Source organism: Dromaius novaehollandiae, chromosome 10 (genome assembly GCF_036370855.1).
Source record: "Dromaius novaehollandiae isolate bDroNov1 chromosome 10, bDroNov1.hap1, whole genome shotgun sequence".
NCBI lineage: Eukaryota > Metazoa > Chordata > Aves > Casuariiformes > Dromaiidae > Dromaius > Dromaius novaehollandiae.
The window spans coordinates 745,727-768,083 of NC_088107.1; the positions used below are offsets into that span (position 1 = coordinate 745,727).

The following is a 22,357-nucleotide window of genomic DNA, read 5'->3' on the forward strand; positions in this document are numbered from 1 at the left end:
CTACTGATTTGCTAAAAAAAACCCAAAAAAACCCCAAAACAAACAAGCAAACAAACCGTTTCACACGCAGAGAGCTGAATGAACGGCACCGTACAATCAGGCTGCGCGGCCAAACGCTCAGTCGAGCCGGCGTTGCAGACGCTGCCCGTCGAAACACAGCTGCACGCTGCGGTGCAGAAAAAGGGGAACTCGCTTTTCTCCACTGCCCCCCCCCCCCAAACCCCCACCCCCAAACGTGCAGTGCTGCAGCCGCGGGGCTGTTCCCAGCAGCGGGGGCTCCGGGGCGGCGGGCGCAGCGCTGCCCTCGCCGGCTGCTGGCCGGGACCAGGCTGGGGACGGAGGGGACGGAGGGGGGAAGGATCCCTCCGGACGCCCTGCAAACCCCTGCAGCCCTGCAGGCAGGGCTGAGCTCGCGCTCCGCCGGCTGACACGAAACCAGAAACAGCCCCCTCATCACAAAATTATTTCTGGTGGCTGCCCAGCGAGGAAGGACGGCGACGGCCGCGAGGGCAGGGCGGGCAGGTCCCCGCGGTGATGGCCGGCATCGCCCCGCACCACCGATGCAAGCGATAACCACGGTCGGAGAATAAAAACGTCCTGCACGGCGTCACCTGGGGCGGGCGCGTCCCGGGGAGCCCCCAGTGCCCTGGGCAGCAGCCGGGGCCCCAGGCCCAGCACGCGGAGCCGCACGGCCCGGCAGCAGTGGTTGACGAGCCGCAGCTGGACGCTGACTCTGGTCCTCATCCGCACCAGGCACCGCACCATGGTGGCGCGGGCCCTGCCGCCCCGGGGACAGCGCGCGGGGGACAGCGCACGGGGCCACCCGCCCGGCCCCGCTGACGTGGAGGGTGCTGGTGCTATTCTGGGCTCCCGCGCGGCCGCGGTACCCGGCTGAGGTGCGAGTGAAGCAAAGCAGCTGCCGGGCAGGGCGGTGCGGCGGGACGTGCCAGTGCCAGGGCCGCGCTCCGGGTGACACCGTTTAGTGCCCTCCGCTCGGCAGCCGCCCCGCGGGCAGCGCGGGTGCTTGGTGTGGAAGGTGCGCAGCGATGTCCCTGGCCTGCCGGGCGCCCGGGCGGCTCCGGAGCAACGTGCCCCGCGACGGTGGCTGCATCCGCCACGCGACAGCCCTCCGAACCGGTGTGCACGGCTCGGCAGCGCGGCTGGCCCTGTCCGCACCAGTGCCGCGTGGAAAGCCGCTGGCATGGGCACACGAGCGTGCAAAGCCCCGGGAGCAAAAGCGCGCCCTGTCCCTTGCTTTCCGCCCCAAGCCCCGGGGTTTCGGTTTCTGCAAATCCCCCACAAAGCGCCGTGCTCCGGCAGCTGGTGCCCCCGCGGCTGCATCCCGCCGGGGAGGTGCCGGGCGAAGCCTCCGCGCTGCCCCGAGCACGGCAGACCGGCAAAACCCACGCGTTTCCAAAGCCGGGTCTGCGCAGAACGGCTCCCGGGTGGACACAATCTCCCCTTTTGCAGAAAGTCCCGCCGGGTTTACGGGCACGGTCACAGGTCCGACCTGCAGCATTCCGGCTCCTCCTGGCCTGCCGGGACCCAGCCTGCTTGAGTGGTTTTTCAAGCAGGTTGTATTTGTTTTCACATCAATGCAGTACTTTGAAGTGATGAACGAGGCGCGCTGGCTCGCTTGGCACAGGCGCTTCAGGGGCAATTTCAAAGCAGGGCACATTCACCTCCCGCCTGGGCCAGAGGCATTAATACAACCGAGGGTCTTCACTGCTATATTTCAAAATTAATACAGATTACACTGCTGAGAAAAATCTCCTCTGCTCTCCTTCCGCACTGGAAACGTCTGCTCGGTAACCGGCCTTGCACCTAGCCTTCGCTCAGCTGTTAATGCCGTATCAGCCCCTGAGCAGCAAAATCAACATTTAGAGCTGTCAAACCTTTCTTTAACAACCTGAACACATATTTCAGGAAATTTTCCTGCTCCTTCTTTCACACACAAGTGTGAGGGGGTACAAAGATCTGATTTTTTTTTTTTCAGCCAGTTCTTTGGGTATAGATTAATAGTCCTGTGCTGTGGTCCTTATTCTTTGATAAGGCCTGTTCTGAAGGAAAACACCCATTTCAGGGCGATCCCGTCTCTGCCACTGGGCAGCTGCACGACGCTAACGCATCAGCAAAGACCGCAGCTTTCCAGGGCTGGGAGCACAATCGGAGCGGAAAGATCAGATCTTTCCTGCAAATATTTGATCAAATAAAAATTAAATCATTTGGTGCTGTCTCTATTTCCTTCTCTTTAAATATTTCAGCAAATGAGTTTACTGGCAAGCCTCTCTGAATTCAGAGAAACATAAGGGAATATTAAATAAAACGTGTTTTCGGCTGTGAAGCGCAGGGGACCGCAAGGGCAGCGTCTGCCTGCAGCCCGGGCGCAGGGAGCGACGCGGGGAGCTCCGCACTCGCGGTCCCTGCACCCGCAGCGGACTCTGCACGGGGCGCCCGCTGAGCGACTTGGAGATGTGCTTTGAGCAGCAAATAAACCTGAGGAATTTAGATGCCGCTCACAGGAAATTTCCAGTGAGAAGAGGAGAATACATGAGGCAGCTGCAGTGCTTGGCATCGATTACTTACTCCGCTCAGCTGACGATAAGTTATAAGCTGAATTCCAGGCAGAAGTCAAAATGACAACATTAAAATCCTGCCTTCAGCCACACGCAAGTGTCTGCCAGCAAACTCGGTCACTGCGGGCCGTGACCACTGCCATGAACCTCAGCGGGTGTTTGCTGGCAAGTCCATCCGTCGCTTCTAAGGCGCCGAGATCCCCAGCGGATCCCGGTAAGGAGGTGGGAGCGGTCTGCGCGTTCAGCAGTGCTTTACCCACGCTTGGGATGCCGCGTCTGCCTGAACCCACAGCTGCATCGCAGCCACACGTGCATGGGTGTGCGGGGGGTTGCGTGCCCGCGCACGCCCCTCGCCGTCGGGGCCTGTGTCACCCCGGGTGCTCTCCCGCTCCCCCCCGCGGCCCCGCTCGCCCAGCGCGAGCCGGGGAGGGGCCCAGGCGCACGGGATGCCGGCAGCGCCGGGTGGTCCGGGATGGGGTCGGGAGCTGGAGCGGGCGCGGGAGCCTCGCCGCGGCGGCCCCCGGCTCTCGGCACAGGGACGGGGGGCACCACGGTGGCCGAAACGCCCCCGGAGCAGGGAGAAGGGCACCCGCGGCCCCGTCTCTTACCTTCCATGATGGAGATGTGCACGGCTCTCCTCCGCGTGCGGGGGACGCTGCTCAGCCGGGGCCCGTGGGTGATGGAGGGGCAGCTGCGGCTGGGCACCAGCCCGGCCCTGCAGCAGAGAGAAGGCGAAGGTGAGGCGGGGGGGACGAAGCCGTGGCCGGGCTGCCTGGGGGGGGGAAATCCCCTCGGGGCGTCCCCGAGCCTCTGCGCAGGCTGCGCTCCTGGGGCCGGGATCAAGCCCTGCGCGGCTGTCACCAGCGGGTCTTTCAGGAGCAAGGGCAGACCCCGGGGACCCCTTTGCTCGGTGCAGGCGTCGCGGTGGGAGTCAGCACCGGCCCCAGAAACGCCGCGGGACGAGCCTCGCCGGCACCCAGCCCTGCTCTGAGCCGAGGGCAGCCACCCGCTCCCCGCGACTTCGGCGAGGCCAGGCTTGCACGCAGCCTCGTTCACTGCCGCTGTGGTGGAAGAAGCCCCGCTCCCAGCACTGGCTCCTGCTCAGGAATCCAGCCGCACTTGGGTGCAAGCAGCTGGTCACCGTACTGGGCTGCTTCCTTAGACGTATCTGAACCCATCCAGCTAATGGCACCCCATATTGCAAGCTCCTCTGCAGCTTGGAGAAGGCAAACAAGAAAGAGCTTGCATAAAATCCTACTTGAGCTGTCCTCCCAGGGCTTAGGCTGACGAAACGTGACTGACTGGTGCACTCGTGCCCAGATCCTCGAAGGCATTGAGGGTCCTACTGCCTTCCTCTGAAGCCCGAGGGAATTAGGTCCCCAGCCCCCTTCGAGGCGAGGTGCTCTCACCTGTGTATTTCCGGAGGTTCCCGCTTGATCTTGGCACTGGACTCCATCACTTCTTTTGCAACCCGGCCACTGCAGGTAGTTCAAGAACAGCAGCAGTGACAACGTGAAGTAACACCGGCAAGGTAAGAGACCTCCCTGCCTCGCTAAGCAGCAGCTCCCAAACTGCACACGTGACCCCGAGCACGGCCCGCTCCTTACTTCATCCCGGTGTGCACAGGCCACTTTGGGGGCTCCTTATTATCAAAAGAAAACCCCAAACAAACAAAACATCCCCAAATCCTCTCTCCCTCCTTCTCCAGCCCTGCCGCCCCAAAGAGCCACAGCTCAGGGGGCCGGAGAGAGGAATGTCAGTAGGAAACAGAAAACAAAGATGACGGCCTCATTCAGCTGCCAACGCTGCGATGTAAGAACCCTCCACAGCAGCAGGAGCTTTAGAAAGTCTTCTAACTAATGCAGCCATAAACTGCTCCCCAAGCCAAAAGAGCATCCGAAAATATATGCAGTAACTGCTACTTACTGTCATTATTTACCTGTATCGGAACCGGCTTCCTTTAAAGAACAGGTTGCTGCTGGACACGGTCCGGACCTGGCTTGACTTCTCCAACCTGCAACGGCATCGGAAGCTGCGTGAACGCGGCGTGCCAGGCGCTCGCGGCCGGAGCCGTTGCGGGACCCAAGGTCGCTGGCTGGCCGCAGTTCACAGCCGAGCAGCAGCCCCGGCCTGCGGGTGGTTTTATTTCTAATATACTTTGCCAGTGATTAGTATTGATTGTTTCGCTGATTCTATTAAAGTATCGACCGCCGTGGCTTCGGGCGGCGTGCGTGATAGATGAGATTGGTGTGTTTTCCCTCAGTGGACTCTGCGAACCACTTGCAGCCACCGGACTGACGCATTTTTCAGCTCCCGAGCTCCGATGTTAGGAGAAAGGGCACGGAAGCTGGACGGCTTACGAACGTGCACGGGTGCCACCGATCCGTGCACCCTGCATGGCCAGCACCAGCTCCCACCGAGTCCCGAGCAGTCCTGGGGTCTGCAGCCCGCGTCAAACGGCCCCTAACCCTGGAGTCTGCTGTCCTAAGCCCCCCCCCCCCGAGAGAGAGGCTGATGTGCTGGAGGAGTACCAGGCTAAATTCCAGATGTAACTGCTCCTGCACGGCCCAAGAACACCATCAGGGCTACGGGCTGGCCCCGGGGGTGCCTCCCCCCGCACGGAAGAGGGCTGTGCGCGAGCCCCGGGCAGGCCAGCACCGGCATCGCCCCGGGAAGCCCTCCCGACCGGGAAGCCCTCCCCACCGCAGCAGCAGCCTCTTGGGGCATCACTTCTTCCTCACGTGCAGGGAGGCTCCGGAGTCCCCGATTCCTTCTCAGCCTCCCAGCTGCGGGTCCAGCCAGACCCAGGGCATGAAAGACAGCAGCCCCTGGCTGGACCATCATGATGGAAATCCTCCGAGCATCGATCTCTCCTGGGAGCCACTGCAGCCCAAACAACCCGCAAGGAACATCACTGCCTTCAGCTGAGACGCTGCCCTCCCCGAGGTCCCGTGCGCCCATCCCCGCGCCCCGGCTGGAGGAGCTCGCTGGCGAGCGCGTTGCTCATTACTAAGGTCTGCCGTGCTCACCCGTCGCTGCTCTCACAAGAAGTCTCTGCTAATGCAGCTACTTCAGGAGGCAGCAGCTTGTGCTCTGGCACGTGCAGAATGAGACCCCGCGCATGCAAACGGCCTGCTGGCCCCATCCCAGTGACCGTGCGTATGAGGACAGGAGACTGCTGTAAGGGACATCCTCGCCACGGGGAGCTGGCACAGCGGAGAGACGGCACTGCCCCACGGATCGCAGAAACAGCTCCCTTTATTAATGAGCTATCCCTATGCAGCAGGAGCTAACGAGAGGAGGAAGGCAAAGAGCCAGCGCTAGCTGCAGCCACGTCACACTGTGCCGCTGCTCTCCGGTCACGCAGACCCTGCCCGATGTGACTCCGAGCAGCAGCAAGTGGGAGCCGGACACTGCCTGGGAATGGCAATGAGGCAAAATGAAAAGAGCAAACCCTCAGAGACGCATAGCGCAATCAGGGAGAAAATAAGCAGCTTACGGAGCTGGGGTGGCACGGGCTAGCGGGGTGCAAGCACCTGAACTGCCGTGTTACCGCGCTGCAGCCCTGCTCCCTTAGCACTGCCTCCCTGCCGAGCACCGGAGCAGACCCGTTTCTCAGCCGTCCCCCAAGCTCCCGGGCAGACCTGTCACAAAACGACGCCTTCCAACGCAAGGGCTGCAGCGGCGGAAGGAGAGCCCCAGCCCTGGCTACCGCTCAAACGCCGCCGGAGCTCAGGGAAGGGGGAGCGGGTGGCGTGAGCTTGTTCTGCAGTCTGGTGCGATAAGGCTATTTTAAGATAGGTGCTGTGACTAGGAAACTGCTGATGACGGCTGGCCTGGTCCTTGCCCAAGGAGAGCAGGGACATGGGGACATGGGGTCCGGCTCTGCAGGCACGAACGGCGCAGGAGGGGCTGGCAGCCGCCGGGGACGCGGGCCTTGCACGTCAGCACGCGCTCCGGGGCTGCGGTGGGCTGAAGCTATCAAGTACGCTAAAATCCTTCCCACCACCTTTACCGCAAAGGGCAAGAGGGAGTCTAGATGTGCAAATCACCCCCCGTGAGCCTGCAGACTTGCACGTTTCTGGATGCAGCTTTGGTGAGAAATATATACAAAACACAGGCGGTGACAGCACTTTGTCCTCCTCATCCCAGGAGAATCAACCATTATCCCATAGAGCAAGAAATACTCAGCGCTTCGACTGAGTCCACAGTCCATTTTACCAGGTGCCTAATCCAGTGGTAATTTACCAACATTATTAATCATAAAAAGATTTGTAAAGCAATATCGCAATTTCATTCCATGTTAATATAATGAGAAATGAAACCTGCTGATTGCAGCTGCTGATTGCAGTATTCCCAAAGAGAATACATTGCATGCTTTATCTTACATCCTGCTGATTAAAATAAAACTCATTATAAAATACAAAGCAGTCTATTTTTAAGCAAAATACAGAGCAGTATGGTAAAACCAAAATGTTCCACCTGATAGCTCCCTGATTTTTAGGTAGACAGCCTAGTCCACAACCCATCCTGCAACCTGCTCTACTCTAAAATCTGACCGTTTCGAGGCAGCCTGATTAGTCAAACAGGAACAGAACAGAAAACTGGCTTGATTAGCACAAACAATGGAGCCACAGTTTTCCATCTTTTGAGAAAGAATAGTGATTGCACTCTAAAACCTTCCCTGCTCCTAGCTCTTTGCAGATACTCACTTTCTGTTACTTTGAGCTATTTAGAAATTGCAGACTAGAGAGTATGAATGCAGGCACTTTATCCAAGGACTGATGTCCTTGGGGCTTTAGGGACACAAGCCAAGCCCCGCTCGCAGGATTAGTCCCCTCTCCGTGCTGGGGGAAGCCAGGACTCACTCTGGCTGCCCCTGGCTCTGCGCAGCGCCTGCCTCAGCTGCATTTGCACCAGGAGAGCTTTGGTTATTAGTGGCTCAGCATACAGAAAAATGGGAATTCCTTGGATCCAATTCTCTGTACATGGCAACAAGGACGGTGCCTCAACTGCGGAGGCATCTGCAGGAACCGTTCAGTAACACAGCTACAGCCCAGATTAACTGTCTGCGGTAAATTCACCTCCCCAATCCTTTTAGCATTTTACATAAATAATTAATCTGTTTCCAAACAGATTAGATTATTTCTGGAGGTTTTGAGTGTTTACAATTAAAAGCTTGTAGGACAGGCTTTGCAAAAGCACTCCAGGGCACTGGTTTGACTTCAGTGGGAAATTCAGCACTGGGTTCAGCACAAACAGATCCATGCTAAGCCATTTGGAAAACCCATCCTTGAATATGAGGTCAGAAAATATTCCCTGAGCTTCAGCACCAGCCTCTCTGCCGCCCGCACAGACCCTCACGGCCACCAGCACAGGCAGCTCCCAGGACTGCAGCTGTGACGGGCAGCTGAGCGTCTTCACACACGGACTAGCTCTTCCAAGACATCGCAATTAACAGAGAACATGCTAAAATATATCTGTCGCTGTGCACAGAACATGTGCCAGTTTTAGCATTAAAGGCTTAATCCCCAGATTAAAGTTGGTTGCCAATGGAACAGCACCGTACGTTTAAGCGCTGGGCAGGGCCGGCTCTGCTGGAGCCAGGGGAGGGCAGGGAGGGGCCCGGCAGGGGCAGCGGCTCCCCGTGCCGGCGCAGGGCACTTTTGGGAGCTGCCGAATGTCCCAGTGCCGCCAGGACGGAGGTCCCACGCCGCAGGCCACGGCAGAGCGAGCTGCAGGCAGGAGCAGAGGAACCGACGTCTGAGCCCCTGCTACCTTGATTTGGCCCTCGGATGTTCTGTGGGTGGTTGCTACAGGGGCATGACATCAACCCATGGAGGACTATATAATACAAAATAAAACACACCTCTAAACGTCCTTGCACTTACTTGTAAAAGGCTTGATTTTCTATCCCACACTTCCAGAGATGTTTGCAGGCTTCTGGTGTTGGAGCAAAATATGTAAGAACAATTTTCTTTTCCTACAGAAAAAAAAGGAAGTCCATACAGAAACAAGTGAGTGGTGACCAATAGGCAGAAGGTTGAAAACATGGATGGATGCCAGGGCTGCTAGAGCTGAAAAACTGCATTTATACGGTGAAAACCCTCCTCCAAAACCACTCACAAGACATGGAAGACTTTCAAAAACTGGCCGACACCCTTGGAGAAGCACCTAATACAGCTGATGGGGAGACAAGCACACCAGTAACCTGCTAACCACTTTATTCACTGACACCCAGCTTATCTGCATTTCTGAGTGTCCAGAAATACATTTTAAAAAAGAATGGTGATTGCTTAGCTGCTGTGTACATGTTAACCACCTTCAGCCAGGAACTTCAGAATGATTTAGCTAGCTTGACCTGATGGAGCTGGATGGTGATTACAAATAAGTGTAAGTATAAAATCCTAAGTCCAGCACATAACTCTGCCCTGCAGACATCTTGCGTACTTGAGATCCAAGGCTTCTGTTCACTGCAGACTAGCATGACACCAGACTACTGACCGCATTGTTTTAAACCCGGAATTTGTATGCTTTAACGTCCAGATCAAGGCTGCAATGTCAGCAGGGCGCTGACCCTAGCAGCGCGCGGTGACAGCACGGGTCTGCTGCGCCACTGCTACCCAGACCAGCACGACTGAGGCTACGGGGAAGCAGCGGCACGGGGCACAGCACGGGCCCTGCACCAGGGGCAGAGCAAGGCCCTGGGCACCTGTTCATGCGGATGGCCCGGGCTGCAGCCCATGTCGCTGTGCCTGCGTCCCAGCAACGGTGACTCCAGGGCTTTAATTCAGAAGCTGGCACCGCTGGCGGCTGCCTTCCTACCAGATGCATTGAAAAGCTAACATGTTGAAGCAAAGATAAAGTCTGTGTTCAGTAAGCCCCAAGATAAGAAAATGCACTCACCTCTTTCTGACTTACATATAAATAAAATGTCTTTCCTTCGAATTTCATTTTGGTCACCTCATTCCTGAAAGGAGAAGAACATGCATGTGCCAGGCTGCCTTGCCCATCACCCCCAGCAGATCACCGCTAATGCACGGCCCCCGCACAGTGGAACTGGATCAGGTAATATGCACAATTTTAGCCAAATTGTTTGTCGGAAGCTCAAAGTTAATAGGTATTTTAAGGATGGCACTTGGAGCAGTTTCAAAACCACATTTTTTTTCAATTCATCGAAAGTGTAACATGGTGATAAGTGGACTCCTGGCTAGGAAACCAGCAGCTGTAAAAGGGGAACATCTCAGGATGAAGCGTGATTCTCAGTGGGGTGTCCAAGAGTCACTGGAGAACTTTGCTTATAACATATGTGCACTATCTGGATGAGAATATCAAATGTGAGATACCACACTTAGCTGATGAGGCCAAAATTTGAGATACAGCAAAGAATGAGGAACAATGCAACCAGATTCAGAGGGGTTGGGGGCGGCTTTCAGGTGACTCTGCCAATACACGGACGATGCAGTTTAATGCAGACAAATGCAGAAAATAATAAGTCTGGGGGCAACAAACCGAATATAGAGAGTACATATTACATGGAACAGTCATGCAGCGTACTGACCAGGAAAGGGGCTTAGGGGTTATTGTAGAAAAATCCTTGGAGCCATCAGCCCAGTGTATGGCTGCAGTAAAAAAGGCAAACAGGATACTGGGATACACCAACAGCGGGATAGAGTACAAAGCAAGAGAAGTGACACCGTAACTGCACATCACCCGCTACGCTCAGCTTGGGCCACCCTTCCTACGGAGAGCCCCCCTGCCCTGGGGAGAGCACGGTGACGGCCAGCGCCGGGGGACCCGGCTTCCCGGCTGCAGGAGAAAGAGCAGTCTCCTTTCTCGTGTCTCGGAAAACTCTCCAAGTTTAACAGATACTTTGTGCACGGCTAGGATGGGAGTTGTTTCTTTCCTTTACGTGGTACTGCCATGTCTGTTTGTACACAGAGCGTTTTCCAGAGTGCTCAACAAATTACTGCCGAAGAGCACTTGCATTCCATAGCTGTGACCCACTTCCAGCAGCTCATGCAGCACGGCGGTCAGGCAAAGGGCACGCTCCGCGAGCGCACACCGCGGACGGGCGCGCGCCGGGCCACCGCACGCTGACACGCAGCACCCGTCCCGCTCGAACACGCCAGCAAGGGCTTTGCAAATGCAAAACGAATGCACACCACGTGTGAGTGACATCCACTCCCGGAAACTCCGCAATGTGGGTTTACAGCACACGAACACACAACAGAGCACGGACCCAGTTTTGTGCCTACAAGTCCCCCCCAGGCAGAAGCAGCGGGAGGCTTTCAAGGGGCAGAAGGTGACGTAAAAGGGCGAGGATGGCGAGCAACCTCATTTTTTTTGAGAACAGCTGTATTTTATGGTCAATGCCATCAGCTATACTGAGCAATTCTGTGGAAACCCACAAACGCAAACGATGAGCTCAGGAGTTAAGGAAAGGTCTCGTAATGAAATGGCCAGAACGACAGGGCCTGCTTCGTTACAGAGCGGTTGTGTGCGGTGGACCTGCTGCAGCCCCGCAAACCGTGCAGAGCTCTGACACGGCCCAGCGACCACGACGGAAGGGACCGTTTAACTCGCACAAAGTTAAATTTGTTCAGTCAAACTTCCTCTCGTCCTGGGTCAGTTAAACCGAACAGGAACATAATGATCTCACCCTTGCCTAGGATCACTTTGACACCACCATGCTGACTTCAAGCCAATTTTTAAATCCATTAAGCCCAAACCAGGCAAGACAGCCTCTAAATGAGCTAAGCGAACGTGCCTGGCACTCCAGGGCTGGAGGGGGAAGGACCAGACCCAGTGGGGCAGTGCCCACGGACGTGGCGATCTCAAAGGAAGTTATAAATTGCAGTTAATTTATTTGCCAGAAAGCCACAAATTCTGTCCCACGAGCCACTATCGTGATGTTTAATGAGATATGCTGTGCCCTGGCCCCCCCCATCTTTGGGGGCAAGAGAAGATCTCATAGTCATGTCATTCTCTGAAGCAGTGGAAACTGGAAAAGGAGAGAGACAGATGGAAGTGGCTCAGAAACCAGGTTATATGAGGTCTGCGTTGCACGGAGGCAAATCACACAGCCCCCAAAATGGCAACGGCAGCCCGGGAAAGTGTCTCGGAGCTGCAGGTCGCCGCTGCCCAGGTGTGACCGCTCGCTGGAGAACTACGATCTCGCCCCTGTGGTTCAGACCATGCAGGAGCCCCTCCTTACCGATTAATAGCACAGTTTTGCAGTCTTTGAAGATACCTCCCTGAGCCCCCCCCGAATGGCTTCATGTTACTATTAACACGTGTAGCCATCTTTTACAAACATTCGAAGGAAGCTGACGCTAACGATGCTATCAAAGATTTCTGCGTGAGAGCGCTGTGGCTCACAGGATCCCCCACCAACCCAGCCCAGACCCGAAGGACGCTGCTCTGCAGCTCTTCCACCGTGCAGGGAGCGACGGGCATGCATGGGAGAAGAGCACGACCAGGCTAACACACGCGGGCCTGCGGCCCCGACGAGGAGCCACTCGTTAGTGCCCTGAGAGCACTCGCCTCTCGTACGTACTGCCTGCTCGGTTCATCCCCGTTCAGATGACCTGCACGTAGCGACCTGTGTCATTAAGGAACAGACCTTAAAAGCATTTTTCAGCCTCAAAATGCAGTTTGCCAAAGCACCAGGCACCTTATTCTCCAGGCCTCTGATCTGACTTCTTGAGCTTCTACGTATCCGTAAAAAGCCACTCCTTAAGCAGCAGCTGAACCTTTCTCCAAAGAGGAAGGAAACCTCCGCACGGCACGAGCTGCTCTGCGGGTGTGAGGTGTCGCGCAGGGCAAGGGGAAGGGGAAGGGGAAGGGGAAGGGGAAGGACCCGGCTCCCTGCAGGGCCCCAGCCTGGCTTGGGCTGGGCTCAGCAGCGCTACGGAGGGAGGCTGCAGCCTGCGACGGCCGGCGCGTCCATCCGGAGCAGCGCTCGGAGCCGGCGGGCCTACCAGGGCCCATCGCGGTGCCATGCACGGGGCTTTAACCGTGGGCTGCTTGGCACAAACCCGACTGTTTGCTGTCCCCTTCCACGTGCTCCTACAAAAGGGCCGCAGAACTGCGCGCTGCTAAGACACCAGCCAGGTGGGAAGGGCCAGGAGGCGGGACGCTAGCGTCAGGACACGCACATCTTGGGACGGCCCGGAGAACCGCAAACGGATGGGACGGCGCCGACGAGGCCATCGACGCGGGAGGTACGCCCGCGTACGAGACAGACGTGTCCAGGGGAAGCAACACCGAGGGCCCGGGGGGCAAAGCAGGGAGGCGAGCGCGAGGGGGGCCAGGAGCCCTTCACCAAGCAGGCTGCGACGCCCTTGTGAGGTGCTCGCTGGGCAGGAACCCAGCCAGAAAGGGAAAAGCCCCACTCACGACAGCTGAGAAACCCCCCCCACGTGCCCCGCTCGGCCCAGCTGGCAGCACTGGTCACGCAGGGGCTTTCTGCAGCGTCACTGCTGGGCTGCGCAGCGATGCTCAGGGCGAGGGTGGTTTACGGGAACCGGCTCGGGTTGGCACAGGCCTCCCTGGGCCCAGCATCCCTCTAACCTAACGCGGAGGCGTTTGAGAAACGGGCGTGCGAGCTCGAGGGGGTGCCGGTGCAAACGCGGGCTGGGCACACAACGGCTTTTCCAGCTACCTGCAGCGCCAGCTCCCTCCGTTCCCTCTCCTCCCACCCCTTCCCGGCTGGGCGCTGAGCCCTGCACCCCCAGCTACGACACGGGGACCCAGCCGCGCTTGCCCCATCCCTCGCTGGGCCACGCAGCCTCTTCCCCACCGCTGCCTCTTCGTGACCCGAGGAAGGCTCCAGCGCTGGCATCACCCGGGCACCCAGCGGGAGCTCTACCGGGGTGTCGGGGGCACCACGGGGGGACCAGGGGCCACCAGCGCCCCGGGAGCACCCCCGGCCGGTGCCGAGCGCAACGCTCGTCCCTCCACCACGTCCCCTCCTGAACCTTACGAGTGCGAGAGGACAAACGGGCTGGCGGGAGCTGCTTAAAACAAGCAAGACGGACTGGAGCGAGACGGCAAAGTCAGGGGGACTCACCATTTGATGAAGTGAACTCTCTTGTTTCCCTGCAGAACGACGAAACCGAAGGGAGTGAAGGCCAAAAACGCCGCGTTTCCTGACACGTCCTGGAACACAAAAACAGCTTCTCATCGCAGCGGTGCAGAGCTGGCAAAGCTTACAAGTCAATAGCAATCCTCAGCCCTAAATTAGGTGGCATTAATGAATCCTCAGCTTTAATTTTGCCAACAGAACCGTTCTTGACAGTTTTATTTAGACCGTGGTGTCTTGCATACATATACATATATATAGAGGAATCTGCAGCAGCACAAAGAACAGGCTGGTCCAGCAGAACTAATGAGCAAAAAAGGCAATATAACTCCCAGCTCCAGCAGTCCTATCGATTCACCAGCAAGCACGAAACCATGAAGATAGTGCCCTGCATACCACCAACTCTGTCACTAATAATGAGACGGCAAAACAATAAAGACCTGTTTAACGTTTGACTCCCTCAGATCTCGGCACGGCGTTTATAGCCAGTGCAGCTGGCCAGCATCGAGTCAGTTTAAAACCAGTAATTAGCGTCACGTACAGAGCAAGCCAGCAGTTTAATTTAATCGTAACATCTAGACGCCAGGGAAGCTATTGCTAACTGTATGGGTGCTCATGCAAAACACAGATAAACGCTGAATTTCAAAAGTGTTATGGAGCAATTGCGGCTGCTCGATAGTTGTTCAGATTCACTCCGGGTTTTGTTCAGACACTAGGTGTTTGACCCACGCTCCGATTTCCCTAGAAGGATGCTGAGCTGAATGAAATCCGCACCTCACGGCTCAGCACGAGACATGGCGTTTCTGGCTCATTTGGCAAAAAAGCAGACATAGAATTTGAGCCCAGGCCTCCCCCCAGCGTGCACGGCTTTCTGCACCGGCGTGCAGAGCCTGCCTTAGCCACGGGGCTGGACCCGGCCACCCCGTCCCACCGGAGAAGCCGGACCCGGGGGAGCCCCAGGCCCGGCCCTGCCCACCCCAGCCTGGGTCACGCGGATTGCTTATGAATTACATCTGAAATAACAGCATCTTGGGGCAAGTGGAAACTTAGAAAGTATTAGAAACCTCCTAAACCGATAGCATAGAAACAAGGTCAATTCTTTCACGTTAAATTGCTTTCTACTGTGGAACTACAGCCGCCATCTGTCATCTCTCCCACAGCAAAGCCCCGGTTCGGACCAAAGCAAGTCGAGGATTTCCTTCATCTCTCAGTTCAGGGTTACGGCTCTCCCCCTCGGCTTCCCCTGATGCAGCAGTCACCGATCTAACCAGGAGGCAAGAGACATTGGCTTTGATCTTTGATTTCCACATCTGTAGCCCAGTGCTCCAGGCTCACTGCGTACAGACAGTTACCTGGAACACGTCAAGCTGCGCAGGGAGCTAGTTTTCCTGATTAGATCTTCAGAATTTGAGTAGTGAGCAAATTGGTTTTAAATCCAGATTAGATCAAAATCCGTCTTAATCTGTCAAGGGTAACTGGCCAAAAGCAAAGAGCCCTGAACCTCAATCCAGTATCCTGCACAAAGCAAGACATCAATCCCCAAACTAATCATGTCTGAGATGCAACAGACGTGTCTTGAGGAAGAAGAAAGATTTCCACGCGTCTTTGCAGAAACCAGGTTACTCTTTACCAGTGACAGCACTGCTGTCTACAGTGCACAGAAGAGGGGCCGGAGCAGACCGCAGCCAACCTCTGCAGCTCCAGACCCCGCTGGCCAAAGCGCTTTTTACCCCCCCGGCTCCCTCCCCAGCCTGCGGGCTGCTGCCGCGGCCCCACGTGCCGCCAGGGACGGGGCCAGCCCCGACCTCCCCTGCCCCAGCGACACCGGCCGCCCTGCAGAGCTGCTCGAGGGCCTCCAGCGTGGCATCGAGACCGAAACGTGAAGAACATAAAGAAATTCTGATAAGCTAGAAAAAGAAAGGGAAGCTAAACATAGAAGTCACCGAAAGGGAACGGTCTGCATTAACATGAATTCAGTCCAGCATTTCTGAAATGTTTTAAATATTAAATGCACCATCTGTGGGTTAGCACGATTCCTGTCAGTCACCAAATCTCTGGGCAGCTCAGAATGACACACACTTTTGTGCAGCACAGCCTGATTTTCATGTTGCTCTGATTCACATCTGATGTTTAAGGCAGCTGGAAAACTTTCAGGAAAGGAAAAGCAGAGGAACTCCAGAGGAGCGATATGCTCCTTCCAGAGCGCTGAATTCGGGTGCCATCAGGACCAGGCCGGGTTGCAAAGAGATCTGGGGTTGTGGGGCTATCGTTTAACACAACGAATACGATCTCCGCAGTTGGGCGTCCTGCTGTCTCCTCCTGTGACGGCTGAGCCCAAGGAGAGTCAGACAAACTCGGTAAAGGGGGCACTGCTGACAGCTCCCAGATTTCTGCTTGTCCATAAAACTCTTTTGCCAGTTAACAGTCGATGCCTTTCCAAAGGGTTTTCTTGCAAGTGATAAGATGCATAGGCTTAATTTTCACTTTTCTTCTACTATCAACTCTTGACTCTCCGAAGTACCCTGCTCCCAGGTAGTTACAAACAAGCTGCAGCCCCGCTAGCCCAGCGGAGCAAGGTGCAGCAGCAGTGCCTCTTCCCGCAGCACCACGGATGCAGGGTGCACTGGGCATGAGGGATGCACCGGGGATGCGGGATGCACCGGGGATGCAGGGTGCACCAAGGATGTGGGGTGCACCGGGGATGCGCGGTGCACTGTGGATGCGGGGTGCACTGTGGATGCGGGGTGCACCGGGGATGCGGGGTGCACCCGGGACGCAGGGTGCACCGGGGATGCGCGGTGCACTGTGGATGCGGGGTGCTCCGGGGATGCAGGGTGCTCCGGGGATGCAGGTGCACTGGGGACGCAGGGCACTGCCACCCGCACATCTGCACAGACCCCGCCACCAGCCCAGGAGCAGGCAACCCTCCCCACCCCGGGGGCACTCCACTTCCAGAAACAAAATCCTGAACAAAAACTCAAAACCCACGGCAAAGATTCCAGCAAAGAGGATTCCTTGGGCATCTTTCAAAGCCACCACCACGCTGGTCCAATTAGATCTCTCCTGCGTGGCTGGCACACTGACAAAACCGAGGTGAAACATGCTGAGATCAGCAGCAGGTGGGAAGGACTGAGGGAGGTGTGTTCGGTCCAAGACTTCTTGTTAACGCACTTAGCCAAGCATAACTAAATCTAGCCAGTATGCTAAAAAGGAGATAATTTTTAACCCATAAGGTAACTTCTCCTTTCTGTCTCCAAATTCATGATGCCTCTCTGTAAAGGGAAAGCAACTTTGCACCTTCCTCCCAGCAGCAGCTTCCTCCTCCCGTGCAGTCCCTGCTTCTGCCCAACGTGTTGCCACGTCTGTCCGGCAGAGCAAGCGACGGGGTCGGAGCACCGCAGCTGGTACCGGTGTCTCCTGGTGCTGGCCAGGGCCGCGGCAGAAGCCCCGTCTGCTCAGGCCTACGTGCGTCACTGCCCTGGGCCTCCTGCAGCAGGTCGCCCCGGATCCTCCCAGCCTGGTAAAAGTCCCCGAGCTAGAACTGATCTTTATTTATTTTATCGCATCTCTCTTGCTGTTTCCATCCCTCTTGAGAGGAACACCAATGTGGATTCCGGTCAGAAAACAGAAAGCGTCCTGGGTGAACTTTCTTAGCTAATAGGAAAAGGTAACGGCAACTCTCCCACCGCCCTTTCCCTAAGCGACTGTCACACACCCAGCATCGGGCTATCAGCACAGCTGACTTCAGCGTTTTCTCTGCGGTGGCTGCAGCCACGGACCCGAGGCCTTAATCAGAGTTTGAAATAGCAGCAGTGTGCAGAATTTCACTCTCTCTGGAGCATCTGTGAGCCCGACCGCTACCAGCCGCCTTCTGCAGGCATCCGCGTCCAAGGCAGCGAGATGTGCTGCCACGGAGCAAGCGACCCGGGGGCTGCGCAGCGAGTGGCAGGGCTGTTTGCCGGCTTCTTGCAGGATTTTGATTTTGCCCCTGTTTGACCCAGCTCCCTTCACCCCCCCGGGGGGTGCAAAGTCTGCTTGCCCCCGCATACCACAGAGAGCATCGAATAGACCCGCTCCTGCTCTCCCGACGGCCGAGGCTGCTGCCCTCCCTCGCCGGCAGCAAGCGTGGGAGCTCCGGGATCACCGAGGCGTCAGGCAGCTCGGCAGACTCGGCACCGGGGAAGGGAAAGTCTGCTCTGAGCTGCCCCGCCGGCACTCAGCACGCTGGGGGCCGACGTGCCGCTGTCGCCTCTCCGCCCCGGCAGCGACGGATGCTGCGCTCCTGCCCGGAGCAGGCCTGAAGAGGCGGCGGAAAAAGAGGGGGAAGGACCGGGATGCAGGAGGAGGCCGGGCGCGCGCTGAGCTCGGCTTCGTCTCCAGGGTTTCACCCCGCTGCGGGCGCGGGAGCAGGTCACTGTTCAGGGACGGCCAAGCCCCAGGGCCACCTCTTAACTCTTCCACGAGCCGAGGGTGGAAGCTGGATGGTCCAAACGCGCGAGCAGCTGGGACACGGCTTCCCTCGGGGGTCGTGGGGCAGGGCGTAGACCTGCGCTTCGGGGTGCCGCGGCAGAGACGGGGGGGTCTGGGGGCCAGCGGGGCAGGGGCATCCGGGAAGAGCAGCCAGAGCAGGGGGAGGGGGCGGCAGCAGACACAGGGGGGACGGAGGGGGCTGGAAGCGGTGGGTGCCGGAGGCGTTGAGGAGGGATCGGGGCACGGATAGCGTGGGGTGGGCGGTGGCGAGGGCCAGACGAGCAGGACCCAGGGCAGCAGGGAGCAGAGACGCAGCGCGGGGAGCTCCCAGCAGCGGGGGGGACGGGGAGCGCGGGAGCTCGGCGCCCGGAGCAAGGACTCAGGGAGCAGCTCGAGAGCATCCCGCAGGCGCGGGGTCTGGGACCGGGAACGCGGCAGGGCACAGCATCCCGCGGCAGGGCACAGCAACCCGCGGCAGGGCACAGCATCCCGCGGCAGGGCACAGCATCCCGCGGCAGGGCACAGCATCCCGCGGCAGGGCCAGCGCGGCTCCCTGCCCTCTCCCTTCGTGGGGCGGGAAGCGCCGTTACCCTCACGTTGCTGGAGGGGACCGAGGCCAGGCAGCCTGCCCGAGCCACGGCGGCAGGCTCAGCAGCACCCGGCCTTAGCAGCACCCCGAACATCCTCCCGGCCAGCTCCGCGCCGCAGAGCGGCTCCCGGGGCAAGGCGAGCTGCCGGCCAGGCAGCCCCCGCGGCAGCAGCGGGGACGAGGTGGCGCAGCCCTTCCACCCCTGCCCTGGCTCTTCTGGGCAGGGAACGCATCCACTTCACAAATCACAGACCGCCACTAAACGGGGCAGGGCTCCCCTCCTCAAGCCAGACATATTTACTGTGATCGTGTATTTATGCTGCATAATTCACTTCAAAGCCCTGGATGACCACGGAGCAGACACCTCCTTTGCAGTAAAATCCTCCGTCTGCTTTGCATCCCATATCCATGTGCATGACAGGATTATAAGGGGCCACACAGGGCCAAAGGCGATGACACATGCAGTCAATAAAGAGCATTTCAAACAGAAAACTAGATTACTGCCCGGGGAAGAATATACAGTTAGACTGTCTCTGGAAATTAATACTTGTTGGTTTCTCAGACACATTACTGACCTTGTTACTGCCTCAAAATTACATGCTTTTGCAAAGGATGATTGGCTATCGTCTTTTACAGTTGTCTGCATATGAAAACACTTCCCGATAGCTTCTTTAAATACTCCTATGGATGAATTTCACAGCAGTTATCTTCCTTGCTTCCCTCAATGCACATATTTGTGTTTTAAGCTATTTAAGTCTAGATAAAGCACTGCTGGCTCCGTGGAAGAGGGCAGCATCCACCGAGCCGCACGCAGCACATGCCACATAGTACGGCTCGGTCAATGCCAAAACCTGCTGGCAGGTGATAAATCGCTGCACTTGGAACCTATCAATGGTACCTTGCAACTTGCTACCGGCCAGAGTGAAAAATCTAACAACAACAACAAAAAAAAGCTTTCTGAAACCAGTTTTACCTTGCAAGGGTGTGGGTCAACTCCATAGGTCTCCAGAGTCTGGGCTTTCCGCAGAAAATTTAACTCTGAAGTAGCTGGCGTCTGACCACTAGCAGAGAAAAAAGAAGAAAAAAAGAAAAAAGAAAGAAAGAATTCCATGAAAGACATGAATGTGAAAGTCACTCATTAGCTTCACGGTTTCCATTAACAACAAGAGGGATCGGTCATGGCATATTTGAGTTACACTAGTTAGCACAATCAATCTGAGGCAGGAAGCGAGCACTGAAAGCCCATCCGTTCTTCTTTCCTGCCAGCTTGATTCAGCAGGAGATATGCCAAGCTAGCGGCACGAGAAAGGACCAGAATCAAGGAGCATCTGCAAAATTCGGGGCTGAATTAAATATTTGCAGCACAGGCATCCACCAACATTTCTTCAGCTAGGGAGGATTGTAAAAGAATATTTATCGAGGGTGGATTTTGGTTATTGTCCACGTCCTGTTGGAGGAAAGTGGAGATCCCGGTCAAGGGCTGTGCCCAGCTGAAGGAACAGCCTGGGAAGGGGGGGAAAGGGAGACTTCAGCGAGAACAAGCCCCACAGCCTCCTCCAAGGGCTGCGGGTGAGGAGAAGTCAGAAGCAGGTTTGGACAGCCACACTCCCCAGGGGCCTCGGGGACGGCGCTGGGCAAAGGGGCCAGGGGTGCTAGGCGGGAGCGGGGGAGGCTCACTGCTGTCTCACTGCCTGCACATCTGGTTTATTAACGTGCCCTTTCTGCACCTTTCCTTGGCAGTTCAATCACATTTTTCTTTCAGTGACCAGAGGTTTGCTAGGAGATGCTGTTTACTACTCACAGGATGCTTTAGCGGTGATTTGTTGCAATGCCTCTAACTGAATACAGCAAAACCATCTGCCTTTTTAAACACATTCTTTAAAGACTATTTTTCTTATTACATGTGAACAATGCTGCCAAGAGAACTTCTGGCTTTCAGCTTTATCTTACACACAAAAGCTATAAAAGTACTCATCCCACAGCATGACTGAAAGCCCTAAATAGGAACAAGAACAGCACATCAATAACCCTAATATCAGCTGACATTTCTATCCCCTCGAAACAAAACTGCGTGTTATGCTGCAGTGCTGACTTTACCTCAGCTCTGTTTTGTGAATCTCTGCAATTTTCCTTTCCAGCTTTTCTGAATGTTTAGGGAAAAACTGGAACTTGGAGCTGTAGCCTTCTGGATGCTTGCCCGGGTCATAGTCCCCGATCTCCGCTGGGGAAGGAAAGAACGGATGAATAACAAAGCAACCACTTCCATCACCGAGAACACGCTCGTTTATTGAGATGCGATTTTGATAAACGGGAGCGAGGAGTCTGCTGTCCTGCCCTGGGAGGGCTCCCGGGAGACCAGCTGGGGTCGAGACGTGGGACACGGGGAAGCAGCCGGGATGCCAGGGCCGGGCACCCCGCTCCCGGTGCCCACAGCAGCTCCGACAGCGGGAGAAGGGGCCCGTGGGAGCAGGGAGGGAGCAGCATCTCCCCATCCTGCCGATCACCCACGGGTGCCCTGCAGACGCCGGCAGAAGGGGCAGCCAGGCCGGCAGCAGCTCAGCGCGGACGGGCGCGGGAGCAGGGGCCGGCCGGCTCCGGAGCACGGGGCCAAGGCGAGGCAGCCTGGGAAAAGCCGCGTCGCCTGCGTCTGGGCTTAGCAGCAGCGTGAATCATTTGTAAGGCATTAACTGTGCCCAATTAATTTCACTGCTTGCTTGGGAATCACCCGCGAGCAGATGGTCACCGTCCCAAACTTATTAATTCCTCAAATTATTTGCCAAATATTTCCCATGCGCTGCTCGGGTCCCACAGTGGGCGTGGGAGCAGCTCGGCACGGCCACTCCGCACGAGCGCGGCCGAGGGGCCGGGCAGCTCGCGGGGACCTGCCACCCCGCAGGACAGCAGCGCCAGGTCCTGCCCCACGGGCACGTCCGCAGCGCCGAGGCTGCCCGTCGTGGCCCCAAAACCCTCTGCGGTACAAAACTGCTCAAACCCAGCAGCTAACGAGGCCTGGGTTCAGCGGGAGAGCATTTACCGAGAAGGTTTTTCTGCGGTATTAGTGCAGCTCCGCTGTGTTCAGCCTGCTGTTGAGAAAAATACAGGGACTGACTCTGCGTGATTTGAAACTCGGGGTCTTTCACTGGCTGTAACAAAAACATTGCCAAAATAAAAACTGCATTCCTGCCACCTCCTGCAGCACAGCCACGAGACGGTTTGCAGGAAAGGAAACAGATCTTGAAATTGCCCCTGGACTCACACGGCTTCCGCTGATCTTTAACGTTAAGTGAAATAAAGCAGTGATTAATGCTAGGAAAACTATATTAACGTCACTCCAGGTGCCCGGGGCACTCAGGGGACACTATTCGCAGCCACCAATGCCGAGAACAAAATGCAAGAGGTATCTCGCCCGGTCAAAACCATCTTCTTCCAAACCCAGCACAGCAAAACCAGCCTGGTCTGTTTAGAAACACAGCAGCAAACGAGTTCTGCTCACCCAGTGGATGTAATTGTGCCTGGAAAAAATTTAATTAGTTGGAAACCTCTAAACTGACATTGAGAAGAGGTCCTTTGGCTTTTTAGCTACCAGGAGGAAACGTTGACTGGAGGAGTGTAATGACAAGGTTGATAATCACAGTC

General features: G+C 56.7%; 1 protein-coding gene across 3 annotated transcripts in view; it reads right to left on the bottom strand.

Annotated features, from left to right (window-relative positions):
* FRMD5 (FERM domain containing 5) overlaps nt 1–22,357 on the bottom strand; it is a 127,306-nt gene that overhangs the window by 4,473 nt on the left and 100,476 nt on the right. For all 3 annotated transcript variants that reach the window (XM_064517796.1, XM_064517795.1, XM_064517797.1), the window contains exons 6-13: nt 20,819–20,942; nt 19,695–19,782; nt 13,651–13,739; nt 9,483–9,546; nt 8,468–8,559; nt 4,516–4,590; nt 3,986–4,054; nt 3,185–3,291 (exon numbers count right to left, since the gene is read on the bottom strand). In XM_064517796.1, coding sequence (XP_064373866.1) covers nt 3,185–3,291; nt 3,986–4,054; nt 4,516–4,590; nt 8,468–8,559; nt 9,483–9,546; nt 13,651–13,739; nt 19,695–19,782; nt 20,819–20,942 — 708 coding nt within the window. The remainder of the gene's footprint in view (nt 1–3,184; nt 3,292–3,985; nt 4,055–4,515; nt 4,591–8,467; nt 8,560–9,482; nt 9,547–13,650; nt 13,740–19,694; nt 19,783–20,818; nt 20,943–22,357) is intronic.